The sequence below is a fragment of the Salmo trutta genome, chromosome 23 (genome assembly GCF_901001165.1).
Source record: "Salmo trutta chromosome 23, fSalTru1.1, whole genome shotgun sequence".
NCBI lineage: Eukaryota > Metazoa > Chordata > Actinopteri > Salmoniformes > Salmonidae > Salmo > Salmo trutta.
Window position 1 is genome coordinate 32608720 of NC_042979.1, and position 12590 is coordinate 32621309.

Here is a 12590-nt window from a genome sequence, read left to right on the forward strand (position 1 = left end):
ACACCCTCATCCCCAGTATTTTCCAGATAATGTACTACACACTCATCCCCAATATATTCCAAGTAATACTACACATTACTACACCTTCATCCCCAAAATATTCCAGATAATACTACACCCTCATCCCCAATAAATTCCAGGTAATACTACACCCGCATCCCCAATATATTCCAGGCAATACTACACCCTCATCCCCAATATATTCCAGGCAATACTACACCCTCATCCCCAATATATTATATTTAATACTACACACTCATCCCCAATTTGTTCCAGTTAATACTACACACTCATCCCCAATATATTCCAGTTAATGCTACACCCTCATCCCCAATATATTCCAGATAATACTACATCCTCATCTGCAATGTATTCCAGATAATACTACACCCTCATCCCCAATATATTCCAGGTAATACTACACATTACTACACACTCATCCCCAATATATTCCAGGTAATACTACACACTCCTCCCCAATATATTCCAGATATCCTAAAGAAAATACACATTACAACAGACAATGATGCCCTCATCTGTCTCAGTGTCTTTTGATTTAATTGATTTAATTAATTTTAAAATACATTATGGACACAATGCATTTGAAGATGACACTAAAGTTAATAATAAAAATTAAAATAAGATACATTGTGGTCCTCTAATTAACAGTTATGTAGATTAATAAATCAGAGGTTGTTGATGATGATGATGACATCATCGTAGAGTTCCTTCACAACAGACTGTGCCCACTCATGGTGAAGACTGGTGCATCTGCTGGCAACCCATTTGAGTTAGATGATAGTTTGATGATAGTGATGCCATGACGATGAAGCTGTTGGATTGCCGGCTCTGATGTTATCCCCGGCCTCTCTACACCCGGTGATATTGATGGAGTTGGCTTGCTGGCCAGTGGTGTCAGAGCCAGTTTGAAAAGCAATCTCCTGACTATGGTGTCTTTGAATCAATTATAGACATCTTCATAGATTTACAGTACCTTACATACTAGGCAGCAGTATAGTGTGGTACGACCACAGAGCTACTGTCTTATAGTATGTAATAGCATGCTGGTGTTACAGCATTGTAATAAGGATCTGTGTGTGTTTGTGTGTATGTAGAAACTCCAGGAGATGGAGGAGAGGCGGATCGAGAGGGTAGGTGTGTCCATGAAGACATACGCAGAGGTGGACCGTGAGGTGCTGCCTATCGTAGGGAAATGTCTAGACGGAATGACCAAGGCTGCTGAGTCCATCGAGCCAAAGACTGTGAGTACGCATGCACACACATGTGCAACATTGTGTGTACAGTCTTCTTCCAAGTTAGAACCATGTGGGTACTATGTGTTGTTGATGGTATTCCTGCCTCACCAGAGTCCAGGCTCTTGGCATTACAAAATTCAGAGATACTGAGGTATTTGCCTCACCCATCCACCTCAAATGCTCATCTGTTAAATCATAACAAGACCTGGGATTAAAACGGGTGAAAATGCTTTATTTGGAGCCTTCTCACTAACTCAGCCGCCTGACTCAGCCAATCATCTCTGGGCTAATTTAAGCCCTGTCCCTTGACAGTCCCACAGTTAATGGTTTCAGAGAGAGAGCTGGGAAAACAGCAGGGTAACAGGAGCAATAATGAGAGAATGAGTGGAGAGAAAGAGAGGCCTATGGGGAGAGAGAGAGAGAGGGTTACAGATATGGAGAAAGAAAGCTTGCTTTGAGAGCTGATGAATTTCACTCACAACCCTCTCTCTCTCTCTCCCTCTCCCCCTCCCCTACATATTTACAGTGCATTCGGAAAGAATTCAGACCCCTTGACTTTTTCCACACTTTGTTACATTACAGCCTTATTCTAAAATGTATTAAATCGTTTTTTCCCCTCATCAATCTACACATAATCACCTATAATGACAAAGCAAAAACAGGTTTTTAGAATTAGTTGTAAATTCATAAAAAAGAAAGAACTGAAATATTACATTTATATAAGTATTCAGACCCTTTACTCAGTACTTTGTTGAAGCACCTTTGTCAACGATTACTGCCTCGAGTCTTCTTGGGTATGACGCTACAAGCTTGGCACACCTGTATTTGGGGAGTTTCTCCCATTCTTCTCTGCAGATCGTCTCAAGGAGGTTGGATGGGGAGCGTCGCTGCACAGCTATTTACAGGTCTCCAGAGATGTTAGATTGGGTTCAAGTCTGGGCTCTGGCTGGGCCACTCAAAAGACATTCAGAGACTTGCGTCAAAGCCACTCGTTGTCTTGGCTGTGTGCTTAGGGTTGTTCAGTTGGAAGGTGAACCTTCGCCCTAGTCTGAGGTCCTGAGTGCTCTGGAGCAGGTTTTCATCAAGGATCTCTCTGTACTTTGCTCCATTCATCTTTCCCTCAACCCTGACTAGTCTCCCAGTCCCTGCCATTGAAAAACATCCCCACAGCATCATGCTGCCACCACCATGCTTCACCATAATGACAGGTTTCCTCCAGACGTGACGCCTGGCTTTCAGGCCAAAGAGTTCAATCTTGGTTTCATCAGACCAGAGAATCTTGTTTCTAATGTTCTGAGTCCTTTAGGCACCTTTTGGCAAACTCCAAGCAGGCTGCCGTGCCTTTTACTGAGGAGTGGTTTGCGTCTGGCCACTCTACCATAAAGGCCTGATTGGTGGAGTGCTGCAGAGATGGTTGTCCTTCTGGAAGGTTCTCCCATCTCTACAGAGGATGCAAAAAATTAAAAAAAACAGTTTTTGCTTTGTCATTATGGGGTATTGTGTGTAGATTGATGAGGGGAATTATTTTTTTAAATCCATTTTAGAATAAGGTTGTAACGTAACAAAATGTGGAAAATGGGAAGGGGTCTGAATACTTTCCGAATGCAATGTATTGGGACAATGAAGCTAAAACTTTTAATTTGGCTCTATATTCCAGGATTTTGGATTTGAGATCAAATGTTTCATATGAGGTGTCACCTTTTTATTTTAGGGTATTTTCATAAATATCTGATTTACCATTTAGAAATCAAGCTTTTGAAGGTCAAATTCACTTTTGTGTATTAAAGTAGTAGTAGCAGTATTTGTTCCCATATTCCTAACACGCAATGACTACATCAAGCATGTAACTCTACAAACTTGTTGGATGCATTTGCAGTTTTTTTTTGTGTTTCAGATTGTTTTGCCCAATAGATATTAATGGTAAATAATGTATTGTGTCATTTTGGAGTCACCGAGAGGTGGGGCAAGTACTTGATTGAGCAGAGTAGCGTGATGCTGCCACTACCGTTGTTTGACCGATATGGTACCAGTTTGGACCAGTACACTCTTTGAAAAAAAGGTGCTATCTAGAACCAAAAAGGCTGTCCCAATAGGAGAACCGTTTGAAGAACCCTTTTTGGTTCCAGGTAGAACCGTTTCCGCAGAGTGTTCTACATGGAACCCAAAAGAATTCTACCTGGTACCGAAAAGGGTTCTACCTAAAACCAAAAAGAGTTCTCCTATGGGGACAGCCGCAGAACCCTTTTGGAAACCTTTTTTCTAAGAGTGGCTGGTCCTAACTCAACACAATACTACACAGATATAGCAAAATAAGAATATAATATGTTTCTGTACACTTCTATATTAATGTGGATGCTACCATTATTTCAGATAATCATGAATTAATTGTGAATAATGAGGTAAACATTTCCAGAGGCACAAAGATCATACCCCTCAGACATGCTAACCTCTCACCTTTACCAGTAACGAGAGGTTAGCATGTCTTGTTGGGTATGATATTTATGGATCTGTAACTTTCTCACTCATCATTATTCATTATTCATTCATGAATAACCTCAAATAAGAGGTAACATTCTGTACTGTCGCCTCATATTAAACATTTGATCTCAAATAAAAAAGGCTGGAGTATAGTGCCAAATTAAAAGTTTTTGCTTGTGTGAGTGTTGCGTGAAGTGTCACACTACATTGTGGAAGGAGGGAGCAGCTAGTCTGGATCTGGCCACTTCACTGTCTGCACACACAAGGTTAACTATCAGTTCCCCACTTCACCAGAAAACATACACACGCTTGACAGTATACATACACACACACACACACACACACACACACACGAGTCATTTATATGTGACTCATTGAAAAACATTGGATTTTTCAAGCATTCAATCCAGTATGCCAAGATGGCGGACACTATCTTAGTGCTAGCTATAGAAAATCATCAGCCTAATATACTGAGATGTCTCATGTTGGCTGCATGCCTGGTTTGACAAAGCCTATCCCTGGGGTGTCCCTAAGGGACGGAGGGGAGATTACTAAGTTAAGGCCTGTGCTGTTCTTTTAAAAAGAGTAGGAATAATAGATTCACATGGAATGGCTCCCTTCCATATCCTCTCTACACAGAAACCTATGGCTCTATCTCTACCGCCAGCAGCAGTCAGGCTGATGACCTCTTACCTCTTCCCTCTGGCCTTATCAGTATAAAGATAGAGATACCGATACAGACCCTGTAACTCTGTAGTGAACAATGAGCGGTGTCCTAATTGTCACTTTGTATTTCTGGACTTTTACATTTAACCTGCTTTTTAGGAATTCTTGGAATAGAAATAGAGTTTTCTGGTCATATTCAAATGTTATTATGAAACTGTTGACTGCCATAAGAGATAGGAGAGACCTAACAGATCTGTCTCTCCCCTTACCATCTCTCACTCTACCATCTCTCCCCCTACCCCACCCCACCAGGACTCTAAGCAGGTAGTGGAGTCGTACAAGTCTGGGTTTGAGCCCCCAGGGGACGTAGAGTTTGAGGACTACGGGCCGGGACAGACCATGAAGAGGACTGTCTCTGAGACCAGCCTGTCCAACTCACGAGGAGAGGCCAAGGAACGTCCCGGCGGGGGCAAGAGCAAGGGCAAACTGTGGCCTTTCATTAAGAACAAGAACAAGGTAACATACACTCCCACATACTCAAAGGTACTGTGTATAGCGATACCTCACAGGGTAAAGTGTATAATTTGTGGAGTGGTTGTGACATCACTTCATTCTCCCTGTACAAGAATGGCAAATGTTTTTTGGCCACACTGTTGGCTATAACGAGGCTTAAATACTGTAACTTCAGGGGACATTGTTGTAGGTTACACTGTCAAATATGACTTTAATGCACTATTTTGGTTATTGTTATAGTTCTGTTCAGTTCGTTTTAATTTATCGTTGTAATTGCAATAATTCTGTCGTTACAGTACGTTAGTAGTATTGTCAGTGTGGTTGTTATTATTTGCCATCCTTTTCCTGGTTACTCACTGGTCATCATCTTCACCATCATTGTCGTTGAGCCACCAACTCTCAACTTAACCACAACCCACTAATGCATCCATAACTGAGTCCCACCACCCCCTCCTTTCTCTCTCTCTCTCTCTCTCTGGTGATAAAGTAAAATGACAGATTAACTCACTCCTCTTCTCTCTGACTGTATGTCCTGTATCCTAATAACAGTCTCACTCCCTGATCGTGCTCTTACAATGGTGGTCTGTCTGGAATGGCCTTCTCACAGCACCTTGCTTCTGTGTGGCTCAGCTGTCTAACATGGGGCCATTTGGGATGAGGTTTTAAGGTTGAGGTGGCACCATGATAGAGCAGAGCACTAGGGTGTGTGTGTGCAGGGGTATCCTTCACTAGCTCCGTCTCCCTGAGGTTTGATCCCGAGAGAGGGAACCCCATGATGTGTGTGTTGTTTGTTTGGTGTTCATCCTGTTCATAATGTGTGTGTGTTCAAACTCAAGAGCATAAGGGACAGCTGATGACAGAGTATTTGTCCTCACCTTTTGAGATGAGGCCATGCAAGTACTGTTCCCTGAGATTGTGAGGAGAACAGAATGTCCTGGAAGGAGAGGAGACACACACTCACGTACACACAGCATGGTGAAAACGTGAGACATTTGTAACAGAGCATAGCAGAGATGGGAGATCCTAGTCCATGTTGTATCCCTTTCTATAAACAGAATTCCTCTCTGAATCAAAAAAAATCGTATTGCAAACCATTTATGTACCTTTCATTTACTCCTTTGGTTTTAAAAAGATGGGTATCCTAAGCTCTTGTGTGCATGCTCACTCACTGAGTAATGTAAGCAATCTGTCAGTACAAATTGCAGATCTCTCTCTAGCTCCCAAATGGCTGGTAGCTCATTAATTGAGCATCAAAGGGTTTGGGCAGAGAGAGTTAGGTTTCTGTGATGATGACCTGAAATTCAGCTGCTGTCGCATCTCAGAGGATGTGGAGAATTTCTAGTCCAACCGCTCGCATGTGATGAGGTTTCCAGAAAATTGATATTACAAAATGGAAGCTTGCATGTGCTTCTCTGTGAAACTGTCTGCTTAAATGTGTTGCAGCAGCACCTAGCTTTAACACTATTAATGCTTCTCACACACTCTGGTTACGTTACGACCTTCGACCTTTGTTTTACTTTGTTTGTTTGACAAGATTATACTACAGTACTACATAACAGCTGGGTATGACACTGGGGTTGTTTGTGTTTGACATCTCTCTTGGTTATCTGTTTCCGTTGGGTTTTTCTCTTACCTGTTTTTAACATTATTTGGGCCCTTATGTATTTATCTCGTTTTGTGTTCCTCCCTCCTTCCTTTTTTGTCCTCTCGTTTTGATTCTGCACCTTTTCCTCCTCCTCCTCCTTGGTCACGGCTCCCTCTTAATGGTAGCTTATGTCCCTGTTAACGTCCCCGCACCAGCCCCCCCCCCGCCCCCCCAGCCTCCAGCCCCCCCTCACCCTGTGCTGTTCCCAACGACCCCCAGTCTCCCAAGCAGAACAAGGAGCCCCTCTCCAACCGCTTCAACGAGTTCATGGCCTCCAAACCCAAAATGACCTGCCTCCGGAGCCTGAGGCGAGGGGTAAGTGTGTGTGTGTCGTGCTGTGGATGTGGTCATTTGTGTGTGAGAGAGAGTGTGGAGAGTGTGTGTGTTGCGTGTGTGCTCGCCTGTCCCCGGGCTCTGTAGCGCCGCTGTATGGCGGAGGTTCATCAGGTAGTGTTGACATTAGGCCTATATTCTTCTGTTATTAATCACTAATTGGCTATATATTATGTGTATTACATCATAATTTTCATGTTATCTCTGGAACATTGGGGAATCATCTCAACCAAAAATGTATAAAAACTGTACTGGGCCAAATCTATCTTGGACATCTGTCTATCCTCCAGCCTCCTCCATTCAGCGTTCTGCCTGTATCAGTCTCTGTGTACCGCTCTCTCTAGCATGCTTCCATAGTTCTGCTCTACCAGAACCACACAGTCTGTGTCAGTCTCTCTCCAGACATAAACTCAAACTCTCCACCCTGTCTCCACTTTGAACTCTAAAACTTCTTCACACACAATGACCGTGTCGTCTGAGCTCCCTCCTCATGACAGACATGAGTAGGTGTCCTGCTATATATTGTAGCTCTCCTTGAAGTGTTGCCATGATGATGCAATGAAGGAAATCGCAAGTAATACATTGCTGGAAGTAGTAATGGGGAGAGTATAAGCAACTGGAAAAAGTTTTGTTCTTTAGTCAAGAATGACTTCCTCCTAAACAGCCTATCTGGGTTGAACTGAAAATCAGTAACAGTATAATGTATAACGATTATGCATAAAGTCAAAAGTCGGAGTATTTTGAATATGATGTTGCGCTGTATGCTGATTGCGTCACTGAGTCTGTCGGGCCAGGCCCCGGCTTTTAGAAGTGCTATTTTAGAAGCAAGCCCCTGAGGTTCAACACACCCTCTTTATCTGCAGACAGACACGCTGCAGCTATCTGGTGTCACGCTGAGTTTCTATTCCTAAACCATGATCCCTGACCAGGTCAGGCCACGCCCACGGCGCCCCACAAGGCTCCTCTTGACCTCAGGAACGGGCTAGGCTGCTCACGTGTTCTTTCCGGCCTCTACGAATAAAGTTTGTTAATGTTCCTATCTTTTGAAGGGCAACAGAAGGAATGGCCCAGAGCCATACATTTCTCATATCTCGGCCCACAACGTATGACGTCTATAAGATCAGAGGATAAATAGTAGTAATAGTAAAACAATGTTCTCTCTGGGACCTTATCAAAGAGGAAATAATTGAAGGTCAGGAGAATGAGGAAATGGGGCGAATCTAGCAGGAAGTGAACGTCTTCAATAGAGGAAGTGGAGTAACAGTCATATTCTAAACGTGCAGGCCAGGGTAGTGGTTTTAATCTGAAGCACTGTTTTCTGTCAATGTTGCACATTTAAGTTAGTCCCTTACTTTATTCCTTTTATGTAGTACTGTATTGCGGGGAAGGGAGAATAAGAAAGTTCTGGTTTTTGTTTTGGTCGGTCAGGGTGACGTATTGAGCACCAGATTACCTATTTTTTAAGATTCATATCGCTATATCTGAATCTCTCAATCATCTTCAACCCTTTTCATATTCCATATTGATTTAGTATTTCTGTTTTTTTTGTCTGTATATTAACATTGTTAAGAATACGTTTACACTTTATTTTTGTGTTAAACTTTATTTTCAACCTTTTTTAAGAACAGTAGAGAAGTCAATTCAAAACAAGAGCTCCTTGAGAGATAAGGACACAGCTGACACTTAAACCGATTAGCCCAAAACTGACCCTTACCTTAACCACATTTTTATCAATTCTGAAATGAAATATCGGTTTGGGCGTCAGGTGTGTCCTTATAGCCTTTTCTGCTCTGCCCAAGCTGGCACGGGCGGACATATTGCTTAAACGCCTTCTCAGTTGGACAGCACCCCAGTTTAATAGTAATCCAAAATACCTCTTAAAGAAGTATTCCATCTCTGGGTCAGGCTGGTCTAGTTATTAGTATGTATCGTAGTACAGCACTATACTGTACAGGAGCTGTTAATGAGTGAAAATATTCACATTATCAATTTAATAAAGCTCAGTACTAAGCAGAATATTAGTTGTGAAATAAAAGTTTATTTCCCTTGATACAGTATCTTTGAGAGGATCAATGTCAGTTTGTGAGCATATTATTAATTTTTTTCATTGACTTGGTTATATAAAATGTGATATGAGTGTGTGTTTTAATATCATGCTAGTTGTGTCTGTAGGTGGGGTTCTGGGTTCAGTCTCTGGCTGAGGGCTGCACAGCAGAGGGATGTTTCACCCAGCATGCCCCAGTGGGAGGGCCTGTTATTCCTCAGCCTTCTGGGGCCCGGCCCTCTGATCCAACTCCAGATACACAGAGAGAGAGAGATGGAGGGAGTGAGAGAGAGTGAGGATAACTGATGACAGCATCATGAGAGTTAGTTAGTGTGTGTGTGAAAGACAGAAAGAAAGAGAGGGAGAGAGATGAATGATGTAAGCCTTTGAATGAGTGAGCGTGTGTGTGAAAGACAGAAAGAAAGAGAGGGAGAGAGATGAATGATGTAAGCCTTTGAATGAGTGAGCGTGTGTGTGGGGGGTAGTAAACCCATTAGCTTCATTAGTAGCCCTGTGCTAATTGATGAAGCTGTTTTCTCTTTCATAACCACGGCAGCAGCCTCCTACTCGCCCTCGCTTGCTCTGTTATCACAAAGACTGGAGGACTCTGGGCATACCCACTTACGCTTTCGAGGCTAGTCAACATGTCGTAAGTGCGTATGTTGGCCGACTGTGTGTTCGTTTGCGTTAGGAAATATATGTGTGTCTGGGCCATGTGCGGCACAGACAGTAGTCTCATTTAATGATGATAACATTGACAGTATATATACACACACATTTATACACATTTACAGTCACACAAAAACATAGAAATAATAATACATTTTCCAGTTATCTGTTTCTTTAGTCATTTTCAGTAGTTTTGTTTCCTTCTAAATGAGGCTAGTGTCTGTGACTGCGTCAGGCTATTTCACATGGCCCTGCTGCCCTGTCATAAGACCACACTAGTCAAATGATCAGAACAAAAGAGGACCTCATTTCCTGTCTCACATCTCAGCTTGAGGCACTATTTGTCACAACAGCAGAATTGTCTTGGACTTTCTGCTGCTGCAGTGCACATTTTTTAGTGGCTAATTCTCAAAGTGTCACAAGCACTACATTTAAACTAAGGAAGTAGGATTGGAGCATGGTGAATGATGGTCACCCCACTGTTTGCTCCTATATCTTATTTTTGGAGGTGCACAACATTGGGTTTGTGGTGCTCGTTACATTTTCAGGAAGTTTAGTCTACCCAGCTCTTCTTTCAGTGTGCTGGCACCATTGCACCATAGCCTGTATGTATATAGACCATGTATGAATATGTACCTGTATATACACCTGTCTGTCTGGGATGTCTGCTAAGTCAGGATTTGACTCAATATACCCCGCAGGAATTTGACTATTTCCCTGAAGGAAATAACAAACGCGAGAACCATTTGAAGTGTAGAGAAGTGTACAGAGAGGGAGAAATAGGCTGATCCCGGGCCATTCCAGGTGGATGACTTGATTACAGGACTGAAGTGAGTATAACCCTGTCTCCTCCTGGCTCCTGAGTGCAGCCTGTGAGCTGTTAACTGGATTACAAGTCATTCACTGGAGCTATAGCAGCCCAGTGCGTGTTAAAGTATCTCTCTTTTATGTCGTACAAAGTACGTCCTCATAATAAGTCATTACAATGATTCAGGCTGGAGTGACCCACTGTGTTAAAGTATCTCTTCTCTCTAGGACTATGGAGCTCTAATGATCTTTAATAGTGACATCACTACATGTGCAATTAAACCAAAGCAATTAACATAAACCTCTTTTCCAGCTTAAATAATTTTTCCAGTTCTCTTTTCTATCTATAATTCGCCTTAATTGTCCTTTAATTAAACAGTTATCAATCATAAGGCACGGTTTCTTTGCAAAGACCCCTCCTCCTCAATTAACCATTGAAGAAGGTGAACGAAAGTCATTATGGTTATAGTTTTATTGAACTCATTGATACAGAAGGTTACTACTGTAGGTCCCGGTATAACTTTGAATCTAGGAGCAACTTCTCCCTAGCCTGAGTGCCAGTCTGTTTATGCTCTTTTGCCAACTCAGATTGGCACAAACAGACTTAGGCTAACCTCTCCTAGGAGTGAATGTCCAGTCACTGAAACATACACACTGCCTCTGAACATGTGAACTGTCATCATGCTTAGCCGTGACACATGCTGCTATCACCCCCTGCTGTTACAATGCTGTCATTGTGGGGGCAGAAATGAGGGATGCAGGAAGGGAAGAGGAGAGGGTTGTGGAATCATCCTCTAATCTGTCCTCCTGTTTCCCTGCAATGAGTGTGGGTGTCTCCGCTCATCTCTCTCCCTCTCTCTCTTTTCTCCATCTCTCCTTCTCTCAATTTGCTCGCTCTCATTTGCCATCCTGTGCAGTCTAGACTTGTGAGTTGGCTTACTTATCACCTCAAGTCATTCAAAACGCTTTTCTTATTTTTTTCATTCATCCCTGAAAGCTGATGTTGAACTTGGCCAAATTAGAAAACAGTTAACCAGAGCCATACGTTATAGTAACATATGGCTCAGGAAGACATTAGAAGAGTCCTGAGAATGACCAGGTATTGTCTTGGCATGACCTATTGCTGTGGTAAATCAAACATAGTTTTCCATTGTAATCAGAACAAACTGTGGCATACCGGGCATCCGATATTCACGGATATACATAAGCATCCAAACTAACCAGCATCTGCAAAGAACCACAGACCCTTAGCACCTCTCATATCTCATCGGTCATGTTCACAAATGCTCTCATACCTGATGGATCTATGCATTTGCTGTTTGGTTTTGAAAGCGCCGGTAATCTCTTTGGTCAATACCACAGGGACATATTTGGTGTGGGTTTGATGATCAAAGCTCAGCAATATATCATACAAGGCATCCAATACTTCTACATTCCCCTTTCCAGGTTGAAACCCACCTCTTTTCATCATATTGGGAAGTGTGGCTAAGGAGCTGCTTTGTGATCAATATATCCATGTCAACGTACATGTGCATGCTATGCCAGGGGGAAACATGACCAATGCTACATGTTATTCTGCTGTTGTCTGACTTGTCTGTTCTCTTTCTCTCCTCCTGCCGTTTCCCTCTCCCCTATTCCTCCCATGAAGCTTTCTCTCAAGTTGGTAAGCATGACCGTAACACTGCATGACCGTAACACTGCATGACCGTAACACTGCATGACCGTAGTGGCATGAACCGTATTCTGAGCGTAGCGTGCACGTCCTCCTAGCAACACAAACATGGTTGAGAATTCTGTGTGACCGTTGTTTGTGTTCCGTTCCTTTCGTCCGGACTTATTTATTCATTTTGTTGTGACTTGACGATGGATTTTACAGACCCTTGTTGTCTTATTTGTTTATGTTGTTGTGTGTCTCGTTTGTTGTGTCTCCCCCACTGTGCCCGTGTGCTCTGTGCAGATCACACTCAATTCCCACGTCCGGAATCTGATTGAGGTGATCAGAATTACTGTTATTGTTTTGTATGTCTGTCTGTCAGAACTGGGTTTCAAGTACTATTTGAAATCTTTTAACTTAAGCCACTTTTCTAATCCTTTCATTGCAACAGACAAGCACAGCTGAAGGATTTAGACATTTTTTCAGATAGTATTTTGAACCTAGTTCTGTCTGTCCGTCTGCTAG

General features: G+C 42.6%; 1 protein-coding gene across 1 annotated transcript in view; it reads left to right on the forward strand.

Moving 5' to 3' along the window:
* Positions 1-12590, forward strand: part of LOC115159810 (formin-binding protein 1) — a gene marked incomplete at its 5' end in the record, with an annotated part of 82301 nt that overhangs the window by 55591 nt on the left and 14120 nt on the right. Inside the window, 5 exons of the mRNA XM_029709867.1 lie at positions 1116-1262; positions 4713-4916; positions 6778-6873; positions 12060-12074; positions 12369-12404. Of these exons, the coding sequence (XP_029565727.1) occupies positions 1116-1262; positions 4713-4916; positions 6778-6873; positions 12060-12074; positions 12369-12404 (498 nt within the window). The remainder of the gene's footprint in view (positions 1-1115; positions 1263-4712; positions 4917-6777; positions 6874-12059; positions 12075-12368; positions 12405-12590) is intronic.